At 34.1% G+C, this 17,926-nt stretch overlaps 1 protein-coding gene across 2 annotated transcripts; it reads right to left on the reverse strand.

Moving 5' to 3' along the window:
* Positions 1 to 6,729: 6,729 nt before the first annotated feature.
* Positions 6,730 to 12,172, reverse strand: blf (bloody fingers). 2 transcript variants are annotated; one of them, XM_067415581.1, is made up of 3 exons: positions 11,952 to 12,172; positions 10,038 to 10,217; positions 6,730 to 8,275 (listed from the first exon to the last, which is right to left on the reverse strand). In XM_067415581.1, exons 2-3 carry the CDS (start codon positions 10,066 to 10,068, stop codon positions 6,984 to 6,986), a joined length of 1,323 nt encoding a protein of 440 aa, XP_067271682.1. In that variant the 5' UTR covers positions 10,069 to 10,217; positions 11,952 to 12,172; the 3' UTR covers positions 6,730 to 6,983. The 2 variants fall into 2 exon arrangements, with proteins under 2 accessions (XP_067271682.1, XP_067271681.1); XM_067415580.1 differs by having other exon boundaries at positions 11,862 to 12,172.
* Between the last annotated feature and the right edge of the window lie 5,754 nt (positions 12,173 to 17,926).

Below are 17,926 nucleotides of genomic sequence, written 5' to 3' on the forward strand. Positions count from 1 at the left end.
ATCATTTACCCTCATGTTGTTCCAAACCTGTATGAGTTTCTTTGTTCTGCTGAAGAACACAAAATAAGATATTCGTAAGAATGTTTGTAACCAAGCAGACGGAGCAACCATTCACTACCATAGTTGGGGGGGAAAATACTATGGTAACGTTAATGGTTGCTCCATCTGCTTTGTTACAAATATTCTTCCAAATATCTTATTTTGTGTTAAGCAGAACAAAGAAAATGTTACAGGATTTGAACAACGTGAGGGCGAGTAAATGAATTTTCATTTTTGGTGAACTATCCCTTTTCCAGCTGAAACACTGGCAAGTAGCAAGAATGCTCCACTGTATCTACTTTGACTGTGTGTGTATTTTCAAAACTAAAGGTGCATTAAAGACATTATAGAAAAGTGACAAGGGCTTTGGTAATTTTTTTATTATTTAAAGAAATTTGTAATGAATTCTTATGAAAATGTATTGTTTGTATGCCAAATGTTATAAATGCAGATGATACAATGTGCTTTAATTTGTTTTTATCCTTGCTATAACATGTTGTAACGAGTTCAACTGCAATTTCTAGTAACAATTAAAACCATTTAAAAATGAAACCCCTAATTAAAACGTTTTAGTTGAATTAATTATAAAAACAGGTTGAGTAAACATACATTTTAAAGTTGAAGTCAAGTTTGAGCCAACTAAAAATTATTAAATTAAATAACTTTAAAAAAGAATTGAGCAAACATACATTTTAATGTTGAAGTCAAGTTTAAGCCAATTAAAAAAAATTAATTCAGGTAAAAAATTCTAGAACAAAATTAAGTGAACGTAAAAAATCTGTGGAACTAGTTACTAAATAATAATTTGTTGAAAGCACTAGAATTTTTTTACAGTGCTGGTTGTTCTTAGTTCCCTTTTTATTTTTGTTTAGTGTTTTTACCTTTGTTTATTCAACAATTTTTTTAATTATTAACGGTTGATGAGGATGATGATAATAATAATAATTTACAATTTATATTATTGCTATTATATTTTCATTTATTGATTTGCTTTTTTTTGTTTCGTTTTTTTCCATGCTTCTTTTGTGCCTTTTCTTTAACCTTTTCGTAAAATGTTGAAATCCTTATAAAAATAATATTTAAAAAAATGTTATTTCAAAGCTCATATTGCGTTTCTTTTTTTTTTTTTTACTACAACCATTAAATCAGGTGAATTACTGCAAGTTTTATAACCCTTTAGGGATAGTTCACCCAAAATTGAAAATGAGATGTTTATCTGCTTACCCCCAGTGCATCCAACATGTAGGTGTGTCTGTTTCTTCAGTAAAACACAAATGAAGATTTTTAACTCCAACCGTTGCTGTGCACCAGTCATAAAATTGTGTGAATATGAAACAATTCTATTAGAACAAAGAAACAAAAAAATATGCTTAGAAAACTTGCACAAAAACCCAGCAAAACCCCTCCTGATGATACATTGATTTCTTAAGACACGAACCGATCGGTTTCTGTGAGAAACCAAACAGTATTTTATCTTTGTTTTTTTGTTTTTTACCTCATATCCCAACGAGTCTCATCAAGTTTTCCCATTGGCTATTACTTCTGTCTGGTAAGGTCAAACTGACGTAATCATAGATATACATTATGTAGATTCCTCATTCGACCGATCCACACAGGCACTAATGAGGAATCTATATATATATATTATTTTTGTGTCATCAGGAGCAGCAGGGTTTTTGTGCATGTTGTCCAAGCATGTTTTTTTTTTTTTTTTGCTCTCATTGTTACCTATTCACACCATTATATTACTGGCACACAGCAACGGTTGATACACATCTTCATTTGTCCTCTACTGAAGAAAAAAAATACACCTACATGTCGGATGCACTGAGGGTAAGCAGATAAACATCTAATTTTCATTTTTGGGTGAACTATCCCTTTAATGTTCTTCAGCATCATTAATGAAGAACCAAGAATAAACACCAACCTCTTTGTTCTTCCGTATCTTCAGGTTCCATCCTGCAGGATTCTGGATCAGTCATGTTTTCCTCACTTCTCAGCTCTGTCTTCACTCAGAGGCTGATGGGAATAATCCAGCATTTATTGGTGAACTGCTGTGGGAGGAGCTTCTCTGAAGAGCAATCATTGTGTGGTAGGAGGAGCAGATCTGCCAAAATCGAAACGAAATTATCTAACTTTTGTTTTCACCATATCACAAATGTTACGCATTCATGTTTCATGTTCATCTATCAAGATGTGAAGTTACTGAATTTGTTACTGAAATTAATATTTTATGTTAGTGAATGTATTTTTAACATTTCTTCACACAGACAGACAGAACACACACACACACACACAGACACACACACACACACACACACATATATATATATATATATATATATATATATATATATATATATATATATATATACACACTGTAAAAAAAGTTACCTGGTTGCCTTAATTTTGAGTTCATTGAAATTTAATTTTTGAGTTAATACAATGAACATTTTTTGAGATTCGACAACCTTTATTAAAATATTATTAAAAGATTTTGTAAGCATATTGGGTTATTTTGTGTTTTATTTCTGATGATGCAGTGAAACATGCCAAATAGTGCTATTTTCATGATTTATCAATTTTTTTATGTGTTTTAGATACAATAATATTTTGAGTTTATATTTATTAAACAAATGTCCTTCATTGTATCAACTCAATTTTTTAATTTCAATAAACTCAAAATTAAGGCAACCAGATTACTTACTTTTTTAAGTTAAACCAACAAAAAACAACAATACTTTTTTTACAGTATATATATATATATATATATATATATATATATATATATATATATATATATATATATATATATATATATATATATATATATACACACACACACACACACACACATACATACAAGTGGACAATTAATTATAGAAAAGCATGAATAAATTCCAGAATTAATATAATCCAAATATCTAAAAATGTTAGAATAAAAATACAGTAGGATAAATTAATTCAGAAATCAATTTACCAGTTAGTAATGCAACAATAACACATTTAGATGAATTTAGATTTTTAGTTTGTTGTTTTTACATGAAACATGGTTTATCACAGACTATAACAAACATTGTAGATATCAAAAGTGGTGATTTTACAGTCTGTTGACACCAATGAAATGATCTTTAAGTGGCAGTTTACAGGAGATCTGAAGACATCAGCATAATGAATGAGGTGAAAACAGGAACTATTGATATGAAATAGAGGCTTTCAGCAGCTGTTGACACCTGAAACAAGCCGTACAGGATCATCAGCAGAGATCCCACTTCTTTTGAGTACCCAGGTGGGTCATTTTACTCAAAATTAAAAACTGCTTTATTTCTCACATTATGAGATGAATGAAACCACTAGCACATAAAAAATTTCTTTTTTATGTGGAGATACATGCTTCATTAAACGCTAATAACTATAGCAAGTAAATATAGCTAGTTCGATTTTCCAATAATTACATCAGTAGTAAATTAATTTATCACAGAATCAACATAAAGTATTTAACAGTAACACTTAAAGTATTCAATCTCATTATAGAGTTAGTAAAGCATATTTGTTGGATGTATATTCTAAAAGTAAACACGTAACTTGCTGCCTTCACGTGCTATTGTAATTATCGTAAATACGAGTTTCCGATGTTAAAAGTGCACTTGAATGCCCTCTGATGTTGGGTTTACCACTTGGAAGTTCAGAAATAATGCTGCATTCACAGCAAGCTCTCGGAAATGTGATAATTCCCAATTCTGAAGTTGTGATTACGAGCTCATCGCATTCACATATGGGAGGGCGTTTTATAGCTACGCAGCGAAAGTTTGACCGAGATTGCAGAACCTAACGTTGTAAATGTTTATTGTCAGTGTAGTCTGTGTGACACTACATATCATTTTGGGTTTAATACAATAAAATAAAAATAAAAAACTTAAAGCGATTCAGTGAATGAGTAAGCTAACAGATGAGGCTGATGTAGAAGCTTTAAAAGGACTTAAACTTGAATGAATGCTTACTTTCAGCTGTCTGCTCATTCACCTGATATACTCGAATCAAACCAATTATCCATACTTTCTTTCTTCTGCTTGTTGTTTAATGGCGACAAACTCCTTGGTAGCATTATCGCCACCTACTGTACTGGTGGCAAATTAGCCTAGGGTTATCTTAAAATCTGAATGGATGTTTCATCTTCTTTCTCACAAATGAAACATTGACAATCTATCTATAATTTCTTGTCAAACCTCACTCTATTAACCCAAATACATTACCCTTGTTCCTCATACCCATGATAGAGGATTCATTGAACTTCATCCAGCGCTATGTGTCCAGCTCCTGGATCATTCCTGTTATCCATTAACATTTTGTCTTGATAATTTTTGTTTAAAAAAAATCATGTTTTACCATTCTACCAAAAGAAATTGTATTAGAAATACTTATTGGTCACACTCAGGGACTAAAAAAAATACTATGGTAGATGCATTGTTCAGACACTGGGCGTGAAGTGGGCCACTCACTTTTTTTTTGGATAGTAGGCTATATGTCCCTTATGTCATCATGGTATGTTTTTATTCTTGAAACAATAACAAAACAATTATTGTAATAAAATGTCTGATTATTAAGAACAGGTACGTTTTATACCCATTTTTGCCATCAGGATGGTAATATTTAAAAACATATACTGTATATGCTGTTAATGCTCCTGACCTCCAAAAATAAGACAGAAGTATGCAAAACTTTTAATGTTGCTGTCAAATTATTATTTAAGAATGACTCGTCTGGGTGGAACACCATAACAGTGGATGGGTTTTCCGTCATTGTCCTGCGTGGTTTGTGTGGATAAGTAATGTGTGGAACTGCACCATATATATATATATATATATATATATATATATATATATATATATATATATATATATATATATATATATATATGGACTTATAATGCAGACTTAATAATGAATACAGACTTATAATGCACTGATTAAACAAACAGGTATTAAATAAGGAATGAACCAGCTTTAAAAAGTATTTGCAAATTAATTATACAGTAATGGAAATTTCCATCTTTTAATCATATAACAGCATTAAAAATATAGTTTTTTCTTCCAAAAGTTGGCAGTGACTACATCAGTCTCCAACCAATAAGACATATGAGTACACACAAGAAAAGATGATCAGTTGATGTCATCTTAACAGAAAATACAGACATTTTGTTTAAAATTGGACCAGTGTCTTAAAAACGTCAAATAAAGACAGATAACGTTCATTTTTTTTTAATGACTTTGCTTTAGGAGCCACTAGAAAGCTAATACATATTTGACTTTTATGCAATTAGCTTATCATAAACTTGCAAAATACCATTATCGTACAGAAATGTAGGGTATAATATAAAACGGAAAAAAAGCAAATACACTGTAAAAAATGTTGGTTGTTTTTTGTTGGTTTAACTTTAAAAAGTAAGTAACCTGGTTGCCTTAAAATTCTGAGTTTAGTGAAATTAAAATTTTGAGTTGATACAATAAAGGAAATTTGTTTAATAAATAGAAACTCAAAATATTTTTGTATCTGAACCACATAAAAAATGTGATAAATCATGAAAATAGCACTATTGGTATGTTTCACTGCGTCATCAGAAATAAAACACACACAATTACTCAATATGCTTACAAAATCTTTTAATAATATTTTAATAAAGGTTGTCGAAGCTCAAAAAATTTTCATTGTATTAACTCAACATTTTAATTTCAATGAACTCAAAATTTTGAGGCAACCAGGTAACTTTTTTTCGAAATAATTTTTTACAGTGTATGTTTGTTTTGGAGGATTGTCATGAGGTCATTCCAGATCCATTGAAGAGGAGGGATGGGAGTTCACATGATTCATCTGGCAAGTTAACACAGGTGTGTTTTAATAAACTGTTTGGAATTACATTTAAAACCTGCTTAAAATGGTTTGCGTTTGCAATATTAGTTGTATTTAGTACAAGAATCTCTGAAAGTTAACACTCCTATATTCGTCCATTAAGTGATCAACAGACCAAAAACCTTTTTGATAAGGAACATCAAACTTGAACGTGCTGAAACAAACTACATGCTGTGATTTCAGCCATTTGTTTTTTGTTTGCCTGAGAAGATGACATGAGTATCGAGTACCTAAGACCTAATATAATATATATATTATATAATATACCTAATTGAATATAGCCAATGAGGAGCTGACAAACATGTATATAGAGCCTTAATACACTTAACTTTAATTCTCAACTGGTTTGGCTTTCCATTTTATTTCCCACATAATTGTAAGAATATCACTGATGTCAAGAGTATAAGGTACAGTTAAAAAGTGTCTCAAACTATTTCTGCAAAAATACAATAAAGTTAGTAAATTGGTATGAGCCATCACGTTCATCAAAAATATAGAAAATTACAAAAAAGTGAAAATAAAATAGCATTTTGCGTTAAGGTTATGGAAACTACTGTTGCCATGGTAAATGCACCGTACTAGAACCCACAAAAGGGACATGGAGATAGAAAACCTTCACTTGCGAAAGTTTCTTGGGGAGTGCAAAACTTCTATAACTAAACAAGCAATTAATTTGTTTTCTCCCATTTTTCCTGAACGTCTCCATTCAGGGGATTTTTAGAATCAACACACAATAAAACTGGACAATCAAAAGTTGTTGATAAAATGAATAACAAGTTTATTCAAGGATTAATTAGTGAAAATACAACAAAAAAAAGTAAAAAGTAATAGCATCCCATTAAACTTTGGATGTTGTTTCTTTGTCCTGATGTATATGGAAAAGAGAGATTTCATTGCTCAGCATTTGGATGGGGTTTGATGAGGATGCAGTGTTAAAAATGCTGGATCACAACATGAATACTTTACACCATGATTTTAGACAATTTTTTTATTCTATGCATCAGTAGAGAAGATAATTGTTTGAAACTCTTCCCACATCACGGCTTCCCTCCAGTGTGGGTCTTCTCATGTGCTTTCAGAGTTCCTGGCTTACTGAATCTCTCGTCACAATATGAACACTTGTAAGGTTTTCCTCCAGTGTGAATTTTTTGGTGCAACTTCAGTTCACCATCTGTAAAAAAGGTCCTCCCACAATCAAAGCACAAATGATTCTTCACAGCACTGTGTCTTTTCTGGTGTATTTTAAAAGTACTCAGCAGACTAAAACTCTTTCCACACAAAGAACACGTGTGAGGTTTCTCTTTTATGTGAATTTTCAGGTGGTTCTGCAAGGATTTTGCCCAAAGAAAGTTTTTACCACACTGATCACAGTTAAATGGTCTTTCTTCAGAATGAGAACGCATATGTAATTTTAGGGTGGCCAACCTTGCAAAGCTCTTCCCACACTGATCGCATGTGTGCGGCTTCTCTCCAGTGTGGATCTTCATGTGTTCCTTAAGAGATCCTTTTATTGTGAAACTCTTCCCACACTGATCACATGTATGCGGCTTCACACCACTATGAAATTTCATATGAATTTTAAGACTTTGTTTTTGTGTGAAACTCTTCCCGCATTGTTCACACGTGTGTGGCTTCTCTCCAGTGTGGATTCTCATGTGATCCGTAAGGGCTTCTTTTTGCGTAAAAATCTTCCAACACTGATCACATGCATACGGCTTCTCTCCAGTGTGGATCCTCTCATGTTTTTTCAAGGATGATGGATGACTGAATCTCTTGTCACAGTGTGAACATGTGTATGGTTTTTCTCCAGTGTGAACTCTCTGGTGCATCTTCAGTTCAGCATCTCTAACAAAGGTCTTCCCACAATCAAGGCACACGTGATTCTTCACAGCGCTGTGTCTTTTCTGGTGTTTTTTTAAAAGAACCATCTGACTAAAGCTCTTTCCACACAAAGAACACAAATGAGGTTTCTCCTTTGTATGAATATTCAGGTGGTCCTTTAGAGAACTTGCCCAAATAAAATCTTTACCGCACTGATCACAGTTATATGGTCTTTCTCCAGAATGAGAATCCAAATGCCCTTTAAGACTGTTTGCATGTCTGAAACTCTCCCCGCACTGATCGCATGAGTACGGCTTCTCTCCGGTGTGGATTCTCATGTGTCTCTTCAGGCTGCTTTTTTGTGAGTAACTCGTTCCACACTCTGGGCAGGTGAAAGATTTGTTGGGTTCTTTCACAGTGTGTGAGTGACTCAAAGATTTATTTCCAGTTTTGACACGATTGGGTTTCTTTTCTGTTTCACTCTGTTCTTCACTCTCCACCATCAAGTCTAAAATGAAAGGAAAAAGCTTTAATTTTCAGTAAATCATAAAAAAAAAGAGAAATATAAAGGGAAAGGACATGAACCCTGAAAAAAGCGAGCCCTGGTGTAACAGCAGAAAGAAGTAACGTTTGTATTTTAAGATAATTTAATTTCACTATAAATTATAATTGGCTTAATTAATGTAAATTATGCTAAAGTATGCAGTTTATTTATTTGATAGAATATTTTGTTTGATTTTGATATTATGTTTATGTCTATATTAATATTTATAATATCTATAATTAATAAAATCAGTCATGTGATTGTAAAATATTTTCAATTCATGTAATAAGGTTTAGTAACATGGCTGCAAAATTTGTGAATAAATAAATGTAAAATAAAACCACTCGGATAGTTCCTGACAATCAATATAAATATTTCTTAAACATATTTTCACTGATTTGTTAGAAATAAAAGAATATCAGTTTGTTTTTTTTTGTTTTTTTTTTTTTTTTGTTTTTTTTGGGGGGGGGGGGTGCTCAATTTTGTTACTTTATCAATGTTGTGTCCTTTCACAGTTATTTTATTATTATATGATTGTTTTACTACAACCACTAAGGCCCCGTCCACACGGAGACGAGTTTAGCTGTATACGTATAAATTTTGTACCGTATTTTGTACCGTGGGGTCCACACGGATATTTTCTGAAACCGGATCCCAAAGTGCATAAATCTGAAAACGGCAATCTTCTGTTTTCGTGTGTACAGCGAATTCGTATATTTTCTGAAACGGTGATGTCATCACACTACCTCTAATGGGTCCTGCACACTGTGCGATTTTTCAAAATCCTTCGCGAATGTCCCTTGTCAGACTGTACGAACATGATCGCCATGTCACACTGTAAGATCTCAGTTGACATTAATGTCAGACTGCACGATAGTGAAGGCGAGCTAAAAACGGACGCGCGCAAGAAAACTCACCCGGAGTTTTATATCATCAATGAATGACGCGTTCAGTGACAGTGAGATGCATTACTCGTGGGACTGAAATGGAGGCTACAAAGAAATCTCTAGCACTCGTTTTGGTCATAGTTTGTCTTGAAAAACGGAGATATTTGACTGTCGTCGTAGGAGAAGTCACACTGCAGGATTGTGTGCCAAATCTTCTGACACTGCCAGAATTTCGTCTGAGGTAAAATTTGATCGCAGCGCTCATTAATCGGCTGCCGGTGAACATGTCAAACTAACGACCAAAGACGTCAGATTTTAGCCTAGGATCAGAGGAATCTTTTAGGATTTGCTAAATTTGTCCCAGACAGCCAAATCATGGCCAAAATCGCACAGTGTACACCCGGCTTAACACGGTGAAAGAGTTACAACTACGGGCACTGGGCATGCGCACATCAAGATTGCGTCATTTAATTAACGTATCTACATTATTGTAAGGGTATGTTTTGGGTTGGGGTAGGTGTAGGCGTTAATAAAACACATCTGTTAAGTAGCAAATATATTTATTGTTATTTTATTGTGAAATTTTGCCTCACCTCCGACCACTGCTATACCCCTTCTAGCAACAACACTATCTCCGTTTTTAGTGTATTTCTGTGGAAGAATTACAGCGCCACACACTGGCCTGGCATGCAAACTACATTGTTTTTAGTTGGTTTCGGTAATCTCGTGTGGACACAGATATTTCTTGAAACGAGGAAAAAAAAAGATCGGATTGGGAAAGCTCTGGCTTCGTGTGGACGGGGCCTAAATCTGGTGAGGAATCAAGAATAAACACCAACCTCTTTGTTCTTCAGTATCTTCAGGTTCCATCCTGCAGGGTTCTGGATCAGTCACGTTCTCCTCACTGCTCAGCTCCGTCTTCACTCAGAAGCTGATGGGAATAATCCAGCATTTATTGGTGAACTGCTGTGGGAGGAGCTTCTCTGAAGATTAATCATTGTGTGGTAGGAGGAGCAGATCTGCCAGAATTGAAAAATACATGATCAAATTGATGTTTTCACCATATCACAAACATTTTATGTTCATCTATTAAAATGTGAAGTTACAGAGTTTGTTTTCATACCAATTCCCATTTCATGTTTCTCTGTTTTATGAATTTATGTTTGAATTCATTATGTAAGTGAATTAATGTATTTGTAACATTTTTATCAATCTTAATTTATTTGTCTCTACCAAATTAACAAGTGTAAAAACATAAATAAATACCAGAATAAAAAAAAATAGTAGGCAACAAATAACCTGTTTAGATTAGGGCTGTGCGATATTGAAGAAAAATGCGATACCTTGTTAAATAATGCGATATTCGATACGATATTGCAATTATTGTGTAAAATCCATTAAAAGAAATTAAAAACTGAGAATGATACCATTTATGAGTTTCACATTATTTCTGGGAAAAGAAAGCGTCGCTACAACTTCTGAAAGTGACCAGCAGATTTATGTCACAAATCTGACACTAAAATTTTAACATCAATGTAAACAAACAAAAAATTTAATTGCAAATGTAATGCAGACACAGACACTTTCAGCGAGGCGACTTGTGCACATTTGTGCACTGATCACTGTGTGTGTCAGACAGCGCAAGACTGCAAGTTGTGTTTAATAACTTGTTTTAATATCAAGCAAGTTACGTAAGTAAAAGTTGTGTGCCGTGTATTCTCTGCTATGCGTCAAAGCTTCGACCTAACTTTTTCAAAATGTTGAAGTAGCCTATTAAAATCATTCAGATATTGCGTGCCGTGGCGATATGCATATTGCGATATTTCGATAATTTCAATATATTGCGCAGCCCTAGTTTAGATTAATTTTTTTTTTTATATAGTTTCTTTTTTATAGTTCACCCAAAAATGAAAGTTCTGTCATCATTTACTCACTCATGTTGTTCCAAACCTTTATGAATTTCTTTGTCCTGCTGAACGCAAACAAATATATTTGGAAGAATGTCTGTGACCAAGCAGATCTTGGCAGCCATTGACTACCAGTGTTAAGCAAACAACTTGAAGGGGAGTAAATTATGACAATTTTCATTTTTGGGTGAACTATCCATTTAATGCTTTTTTTTTAGTTGGTAGCTTTTGTTTTTGTTTTTTTTTACATAAAACAGGTTTATCACTTTGTAAATATCAAAAGTGGCCTGTTGACGCCAGTGAAAATTTCTTTAAGTGGCGGTTTAAGGGTGATCTGCATATGAAAGCATTAACATAATGAATGAGAAAAGAAGAACCATTGACATGAAATAAACTCTCTTTAGCAGCTGTTAATACAAGCCTTACAATAGAGATCTGGCATTATAATTGTTTGCAATAGAAACAGATTTTTTTATTATCATCACACCAAATCTTTCCAGTAAACACAAACGTTTTTACAAATGTACACGAAGTTATATTACCAGATCAAACCTTTTGTAAGGCATTATTAGGTTCAAATAATGTAAGCTGCACGTTGGAATAAGACGTCACGGTACCAAAAATCAACCTGTTTGCAAAAATATCAAGAGACAGCAGCTACATTTTTTAATTTCTAACATTAAAGCGATTCAGGGAATGAGTAAAATATGATGACTGAGCATCAAAAGGACTTAAATGTAATTCAGTAATGCTTACTTTCAATTGTCTCTGTTCATTTACCAAATCCACTTATCCATACTTTCTTTGCTGTCTCATTGCTAACTTGACATCACATTATGAGCTAACCTTGTGAATAAAACAGTTCACACAGTGTAAGGAGTGACTGGGGAAAGTTGATCCTGTGGTGTCCTGCAGAGTTCAGCGCCAACATTAAACAAACACACCTGAAGGTAATCAAGGTCTTTAGGATTAGGCCCACTAAAGTTACCGGCAGGTGAGTGATTTTTTTTGGGGTTAGAGGCTAAAAGGGATGCTGACGTAGGCCTATGTCAAAAAACTTTCGCGAGCGAAATGCAGATGTGTCGGATACTATGGCAAGCCGTTTTAGCATTAAATACCAATGGTTGTACTAGTCATAATTTAGGTTTGACTAGACAAAACTCGTATTCCAGATATCTTTTCTGCAATTTTGACTAGTCGTAATTGGAATTAAGATATCAACAATGTGATTAGGACTAGTCATAATATTTATTGAAGATACAGTACAATGTCATTTTGACTAGTCATAATATACATTGAAGATATATAATGCTATTTTTACTAGTCATATTCATCCATTGACTTCCATTGGAAAATATTTCTGGATATCTTCAAATGAGTTTTGACTAGTAGAAATTGTAATTAAAGATATTTATAATTGATTGTATACTAGGCTTAATTCTGATTAGAGATATCTTAAAATTACAATTTTACTAGTGATAATTAAATCAGAGATATCTCTAACTAAATTATTACTAGTAAAACTATAATTAGAGATAGGCTATCTCTAACTGGTGTTTGACTAGTCCTAATCACATTTAAGATTTCTTTAATCCATCAATTTTTTAAATTAATAATAATTCTTTATAATAATAATAATTAATAATTCATCAATTTTAAAGATATCTAAAATACATCTGTAGATATCTGAAAATAATGTAGGGTGTTGAATGGACCCTTTAGTTCTCTTTAGAGCAGTTTTTATTTTCCTTGTCATAGTATGAATGACATATAAGATTAATTGCAATACAAACTTATGGTACATTACATTTTTTTTATAAACAATTAAAATAGCAGCCTATGGCATTGCTGACATAATGTGAAGAGTAACCGAGTAGTTTCAGTATGCCTCAACCGATTTACAGTCATGACAGAATTTTTTAAAAAGAAATATAAAAAATAGCCTATAACGCAAGATTAATCTTAACCAAAAGTTTGGTATGACATGATATAAATATAACAAAAAAAACTTATAATTTTATTTGATAGTAAGCCTACAAATTTAAAATTGAAATTCTAATATTTACGGTTTAATTTCTTCTTACGAGATTTCATTTATCAAACTTGAAACGCGCTTGGATATGAACTGTGATCCACGATTAAACTCACCGAGGTGTTTGTGCTCTTGTGTATTCATGTGGAATGTTTTTTACATACATATTTATTACCGTATGTGTTTGTAGGTAGCCAAATGAACGCAGCAGAACGCAAACACTAAAAAAATTGACTGGCTTAGTAAATATCACAGTATTTATTAACTTAATAAAATATCTGAATATCATTTACTTGATTGTTTAAGTTGAACATACCAAAATAATAGACTAGAAATCCAACAGTTAATTTTGTCTAAATGTAGTTATATATATATATATTTTTTAAAATGATTTAAAGAATTTAGTGTTGTCTCCTGTACCCATCCAGAGTGCAGCGACAGCTTGCCTCCTGTCCATGATCAGCAAGCAGTATTTTAGATTTCAGGATTCCCCAATTCAAGTAGATAGGTCTTGAATGCCTAAAATAGCTCACAGGTAGTTTTGGGTAGACCGAGGCTTTGTGTAGCTGAAACAGTTGAAACAAATGTGCCCCGAAACAACACCCGACACCCGTCTCCATGATGCTACATAGTGGTCACTTGCATGTAGGCTATTGATCTGAAATAACCTTGACAGTGCTCTATGTTTAAAAAAAAATATATATATATATATTTTTAACATCTGTCTGACAACTACTTTGTTTTGTAACCTGTAGCCTCCTCATTGTGAATAACTTTATGTTAAAAACTAATGGTTTTTTGTTTGTTTTTGTCATAAAAAATGAAGATTAACAATATAAATAAAGCCACAATGTATCACATTTGTTACATAACATTTTTATTCAAAAATATTAATTGCTCTGCTGTTGAAAGACTTAGTCGACTTTTTTACATATAATTTCTCCAGCCTTTGAAAAAAAAAATTGTCTCACAAGGGACACTTGTTGCTGGCATGCACAAATATTTTTTAGCAAACTACATACAAATGAAGGAAAATACTGCTATAAATGCAGCTGAAAAAACACTTTGAAGCTTCATTTAGTGGCAGTCACGTGACATGGGTGTTTCGAGTAACAGTTCGGAGCAGTGTTTCGAAACATCTGCGCTTCGGGATCTCGACACAGCGTCAAAATGTCAGTTTCGTGTCAGCCATCCCTACTCTCAGGGGGTGTTGCAAATATGCACGCAGAGTGAAGAGACTAAAAGTCCCAACACCAATTAGATTAGACTACTTCATGACTTTCAAATATAACTAGAAATGAATGGTGTATTCTGATGCTGATTCTGAAGTAGAATGACATGGAGCCCTCTAAAGGGACATGAAGATGGGAAACCTTCACTTACAAAAGTTTCTTGGTGGAGTGCAAAACTTACACTATCTTAAAAAAGTGAATACACCCCAGAAACAATTCAGAAACGATGCAATATCTCTTTAAGGGACAATACTATAGGAATAAAGCTTGGATATATTATATTTATTGTATTCTGAAAATAACTTAACATACAGACATCATTGTCAAAATAGCTGACAACAAAAGTGACTATACCTTAAGTGAACATGTCAAAATTGTATACAAAATGTCAATATTTTGTGTGAAAATATTTTGTGCCTTAATCCTCCTGGGCATGGAATCCACCAGAGCTGCACAAGTTGTTGCAGAGAGAAAAGAAAAGAAAAGAAAAGAAAAGAAAAGAAAAGAAGTGAATAGGCAGCCAGTTGAAATGCTACATGATAGTATCTTACATCTGCATTGGGTAATATGTCATAATTTGTAGACTATCTAGATGTTCTAAGCACAACCATGAAGAAAAAGTGTTAAAGACTTTTATTCAGCTTCCTGCTGAACATGCAAGCAGAACAACATTTTGTAACGGATTATTTTAAATACATTTCTTACATAAAGTTCCTTTAACATTGAATAAACCTTTTTTTTTCAACATTGAATAAAAAAAACATAATGCTAGTGCATTGTAATATACTAAAAATACTAAATAATGAGGTTTCCAGGCGAATTAAGCTTCGGATATTATTGATCATACTTTTGGCAAAAACAAATCAAGCTCTTATATACAGTGCTTTGTGAACAAAAGTTTTTTTTTTTTTTTTTTACACAAGCTAAGTGTGCTCCAGCTGGCGCTAGCTTTTAAATCTTATAATTAACTGTTACGGAATTATGTGTAATTCCGTTTATTTATATATTTACGTTTATGCTTTTGTCGTTGTTGTTTGTTTGCTTTGTGTTTTTGTGTTATGTAGGACTTCCAGTTGCGGTAAGGTCCACCTCTTCCTGTGGGGATTGGACCGTAGTAATTGATGAGGGTTTAAAACCATCCCTTCCACTTCCAGTCGGCGAGCTCGTAGGTTCGGAGACGTGGTAGGTCTTTCCGATAGCTTTCTGAATTTGACTGTTAATATCGATGAGTCTCGCAAGTCGGCTGACGTTCCTGAGTTAAAACGCTCTAAACCACTGTCTATGTATTCGAGTGCTGAAGTTGATCTGTCATTGTTCATTGACAGAGAGACAGTTATCACTGAACAACAGCAGGATGTTTCTCTTTCTCGTTGCCGTATGTCAGCGGTGGGAAAAGACGATTTAGATGAGAGAGCCAGTGCTTATTTTTGGGATGATGGATTATTAATGCGGAAGTGGTCATCAAGTGTCAGTGAATCCGAATGTAATTCAGTTTATCAGATTGTGGTACCTGTTAATTCGCGTTCTCAAGTGTTGAATTTGGCTCATGATCATAATTTTTCTGGTCATTTAGGTATCACGAAAACATACAAACGTATTTCATACAAACATACAAATGCGGATGAGGGTTTACGGCTCTTGTGATTTGCGATACGTTTAACCACACAAGAATCTTTGGGATTCAGTCCAGCAGATTTAGTCTTTGGAGTCCAAAGACTAAATCTGCTGGGCTGAATCCCAAAGATCAGTGTCCAAAGTTTGGACACACTGTCCGAGGTTCACTTAAGCTTTTGAAGGAAAAGTGGATGTCTAAGGAATCTCCTTCAACTTATGTGTTGGATTATGTGAGCTCCTTCCGTGAGCGGTTGCATAAAGTTTGTAATCTGGCTCGTATGTCATTGTAGTCTACCCAGGCAAAAATGAAAGCCCATTTTGATCAAGACACTGTTCTTCGCTGTTTTCATGAAGGTGAAAAAGTTTTAGTTTTACTCCCAATTTTGGGATCTGCGTTGCAAGCACGTTACCATGGTCCTTATGTTGTCAAATCAAAGGTTAGTGAAATGGACTATGTGATATATACTCCTGACAGGAAGAGGAAGACTCGAGTGTGTCATATTTGTAGAAGCTAAATCTAATACTTAAAGCTACTGAGATGTTTTGGTCCCGGAGAAACTAGGTTGACTCACTTGGCGTTACGTTGTTTATAGTTCATCCATAAACACAAGAAAGGCTATTCTTTCTTTGCATCACATCACCACTTTATAGGTCCCATCAACTCCAAACACCGTGAATAAATGTCTCATTGAGTACTCAGTACATTTGATACAGAAATACAGTGTCCTTAAACGTTCACCGCTATTGCGGTCAAAACCTTTTTTCCCTTCCGGGTCAAAACACCTGCCTCCATCATAAAGGCAGCATACCTATATACACAGCAATCTTGTACCAACAGCGCCACTCTGTGGTCAACACAAGAACATCATATTTTGGCTCCTACAATATTAATATGTTGAAACCGTATGTGACGCGAGACGATGACAAAAAGTCTAAAAATCCTATTGTCCCCGTTGCTTCTGTTCCTGTGCATTCAACATATTGTCCAGACGAGGATGGGTTGACTTTACGAAATATTCCTGTGACGGGTGTGCGATTGCAGAATTCACAAATTTTGACAGATTTAGTATCTTTTCTGTCACATCTATCTGACACATCTCAAAGTGATGTATGTGAGTTAATTCAGGTTCATCCTGCTCTGTTCTCAGATGTGCCCTCTTGTACTACTGCTGCTTATCACGACATTGAGGTAGGCGATCATTCTCCGATTAAGCAACATGCTTATCGTTTAAATCCAACTAAGCATGAATTAATGCAATCTGAGATTAAGTATCTTCTTGATAATGGTTTCGCTGTTCCCAGTAATAGTCCATGGAGTTCACCTTGTCTTCTTGTTCCCAAAAGTGATGGTTCAGTTCGTTTCTGCACTGATTATCGACGGGTTAATGCAGTCACAAAAGCTGATTAGTTTCCCCTCCCTCTGATGGAGGACTGTGTGGACAAAGTCGGCTCGGCCATGTTCGTTACTAAGTTGGACCTACTTAAGGGTTACTGGCAGGTACCCTTAACACCAAGGGCTGCCGAAATTTCCGCAATTGTCACTCCTGACTACCTACTACAATATACTGTGATTGCTTTCGGCCTTCGAAATGCCCCGGTAACATTTCAACGCCTTATGAATTCTGTATTATTTGGTGTTTCAAGTTGTGAGGCATATTTGGACGATATTTTGATTTATTCCTCCACCTGGGATGAGCATTTGGAAACCATTTACACTGTCTTTGACCGTTTACAAAAGGCTTCACTTACAGTTAACCTCGCAAAATGCGAATTTGGTAAAGCTATGGTAACTTACCTAGGAAAACAGGTTAGTCAGGGACAAGTTCGCCCAGTTTCTGCTAAAGTGCAAGCGATTCTAGAATTCCCAGTGCCAAAAACTAAAAGAGAACTGAGACTGTTTTTAGGCATGGTGGGTTATTACCGTGGATTCGGCTGAAATTTTT

The sequence above is a fragment of the Pseudorasbora parva genome, chromosome 14 (genome assembly GCF_024679245.1).
Source record: "Pseudorasbora parva isolate DD20220531a chromosome 14, ASM2467924v1, whole genome shotgun sequence".
Lineage (NCBI taxonomy): Eukaryota > Metazoa > Chordata > Actinopteri > Cypriniformes > Gobionidae > Pseudorasbora > Pseudorasbora parva.

What these genes read in the sequence shown, in the direction of transcription:
- blf (XM_067415581.1), bottom strand. Translation starts at nt 10,068, where the DNA reads ATGGAACCTGAAGATACTGAAGAACAAAGAG. An exon ending in AGATACTGAAGAACAAAGAG is followed by an intron (nt 8,276 to 10,037) that starts GTTGGTGTTTAT and finishes CTTTCATTTTAG; the next exon opens with ACTTGATGGTGGAGAGTGAA.